The sequence below is a fragment of the Humulus lupulus genome, chromosome X (assembly GCF_963169125.1).
Source record: "Humulus lupulus chromosome X, drHumLupu1.1, whole genome shotgun sequence".
Taxonomy (NCBI): domain Eukaryota; kingdom Viridiplantae; phylum Streptophyta; class Magnoliopsida; order Rosales; family Cannabaceae; genus Humulus; species Humulus lupulus.
Window position 1 is genome coordinate 41,876,580 of NC_084802.1, and position 2,404 is coordinate 41,878,983.

Here is a 2,404-nt window from a genome sequence, read left to right on the forward strand (position 1 = left end):
TAATATTAATTCTATATGAAATATAGTAACTGATTCCAAAGTCTACCAAACAAAAGAATGAAAATACCATTTAATTCCTATTCCTACTACCATTACCAAAACGCCACCTTACAGACAAATGAGATGTAGTTGTATGAAAATAAGTGAATAGAGAGAATTCATTACACGTGGTGCGTGGCATCTGTGCCAATGATCCAAGATTGAGTAGGGTTAGAGTGAGAGGCTTTACCAGTAAAATTGGAAACAATTGGTGAATCATCATGACTGGAAGAAGAGTTAGAAATGGAGGTAGTACTCTTGGTTGAATCCTGAAATTGACTGGACAAAAGAGCTATTAGTTTTCGACATTGAGAAGAAGAAGATTGGAGATTGAATCTTGGTTATAATCAGGAATGCTCTAAGGGAAAAAAAAAAAAAAAAAAAAAAACAGGGAAATCAACCATAAGAAAAAATCATCAACCAACACCACAAATATTTGATGGTACTTTCTGGGATAGATACTCACCCCAAATCCAACTTATATTAGGAATGCTACGAAACCAGGTATGCATACATCTCTTCTTTATATACAGCATTCTCGAACACAAAATAATAATAGTAACAAACAATTAATATAAAAATAAATACATTTTTGTTGTCTAGACTGAAACTAGAGTCTTCAAACACTGAGTAGAAAATTGGAGGCCAGTAACCTTTCCACGAAAATGAACTTTCCTAAGTTGTTGAGAATAAACATTGTATGATACAACTCCATTCATATAAGTCGACAAAAAAAGCTCATCATCCTTCCAAAATTCCAAGGGCATACACGGCGGTTGAAGTGGCCCAAATTTGAGACACTTGATCCAATGGGCACTAGCAAAACCTTTATCAACACTATCAACCAACACCCACAACTCGTAAAAACAAGAGTCCCAGTTGAGTCCAGTGGCAAAGAAAAGGGCAACTGATTGGTTCCACTCTCCCAATATCAAACTTTCTCTTTTACATTTTTCCTGGACTACGTAATAAGGAATTGGTATTCTACGAAATATCTCAGCAGACATATCAAAAGAAAGAATCACACCCTCATTTCTTGTTTGATAAAGCCAATAGTAAGCACCTTTACAGTACATTCCCTCGACATTGTGGTCTATCATATCTTCTACTACATCAAACTTAATCACTCTCCAACAGGAAGAATTTGTTCCTAGAGTGTGCACCATGGCTACGGTGTCCCCACAATCTTTATTATAAAAAATCTTAACATACTTGTAAACATTAGATTTGGTATCATACCCAAAACCACATCCCAATAACTTTTTCAAGGGAAAGGCGGGTCCCCGAAGTAACTTGAACTCTCTTAGTGTTGGGTTATACAAAATAGATGATGTATTTTTGCTACGATCAAACACGTGAATGATGCCATTACAATGGGAGAGTCCTATAAACCGAGGTAAGTTCTCACATTTCTTTACTTTCAGAAGAATATTCACGTGTTCAATAACACAACAAAAGTAGTCATCGTTGTCGACGGTGTTACCATCATTGCCCTCACAAACAGTAACTGTTGAAATAATATCGTACCCAATAAAGGAGATCATCTTGGCATTTTTGCGATTACAAACAAGGTCAAGGTGTTTGTTTATGAATGAGGGGTCACTAATCAGATGAAACCAGGGCTTACAAACGCGCTTACAATCTCTTAAAGAGTCAGCATCCAAACTCAACAAAATTTGCTCAACAACATATTCTGGAATCAGGCAAAATCTATTAATTTCTTCTGCTGCACCTGTTTCAAATTCAATCTCTAATTACAATATCGTCAACACTCAGACCTAATATACAGTTTTCATTAAAACAAAACAACAATTGAATTAAATTAAGCTCCAGTGTAGTCTATATTCAACTACTATTCAATCCTTAAAGAAAAAAGAAAAAAAAGTTTTCATTCATTGAATGCATAAACATAAAACTAACATTAATATAGAACGGTAATTTGCAGAATTAGTTCGAGAGAGAGAGAGAGAGAGACGTACCTTGATTATTAAGACAGAGTCGCTTGTCCTCCAGAGTTTGATCACATTTACTAATCCCAAGAATAAGAGACTCTTCTTCACCACCAGAGCAATCCCTATCAGTACCAGTACTCGTACCACTGTGAGTGAGGCCGTTCTCTGTAACCAGGGGCGGAGGAAGAGGCTTTAAGGCTTTCGGAATATCAGCTACTGTAGCATCCACCGAATCGGTGTTGATCTTTTCATTCGATTCTAGGGTTTCAGGTAACGGGGTTAGAGCAAGAAGATTTTCGTCCGAATCACCCATTGATGGAAACTTCTAATGTCTCCGAGTAAGGGAGTGTAGCCCCAAATCTACAACGCTAAAAGCCCTAAACATTGAGATTTGAAATAGAAAAGGTAAGGTA

General features: G+C 36.6%; 1 protein-coding gene across 2 annotated transcripts; it reads right to left on the bottom strand.

Moving 5' to 3' along the window:
• Positions 1-2,404, bottom strand: LOC133803957 (F-box protein At3g08750-like). 2 transcript variants are annotated; one of them, XR_009878218.1, is made up of 3 exons: positions 2,019-2,404; positions 506-1,771; positions 1-318 (listed from the first exon to the last, which is right to left on the bottom strand). XR_009878218.1 is itself a non-coding variant. In XM_062242100.1 (2 exons), exons 1-2 carry the CDS (start codon positions 2,302-2,304, stop codon positions 639-641), a joined length of 1,419 nt encoding a protein of 472 aa, XP_062098084.1. In that variant the 5' UTR covers positions 2,305-2,404; the 3' UTR covers positions 502-638. The 2 variants fall into 2 exon arrangements, 1 of the variants encoding a protein (XP_062098084.1); XM_062242100.1 differs by lacking the exon at positions 1-318 and having other exon boundaries at positions 502-1,771.

What these genes read in the sequence shown, in the direction of transcription:
- LOC133803957 (XM_062242100.1), bottom strand. Translation starts at nt 2,304, where the DNA reads ATGGGTGATTCGGACGAAAATCTTCTTGCTCTAACCCCGTTACCTGAA. An exon ending in ACTCTGTCTTAATAATCAAG is followed by an intron (nt 1,772 to 2,018) that starts GTACGTCTCTCT and finishes AATTTGAAACAG; the next exon opens with GTGCAGCAGAAGAAATTAAT.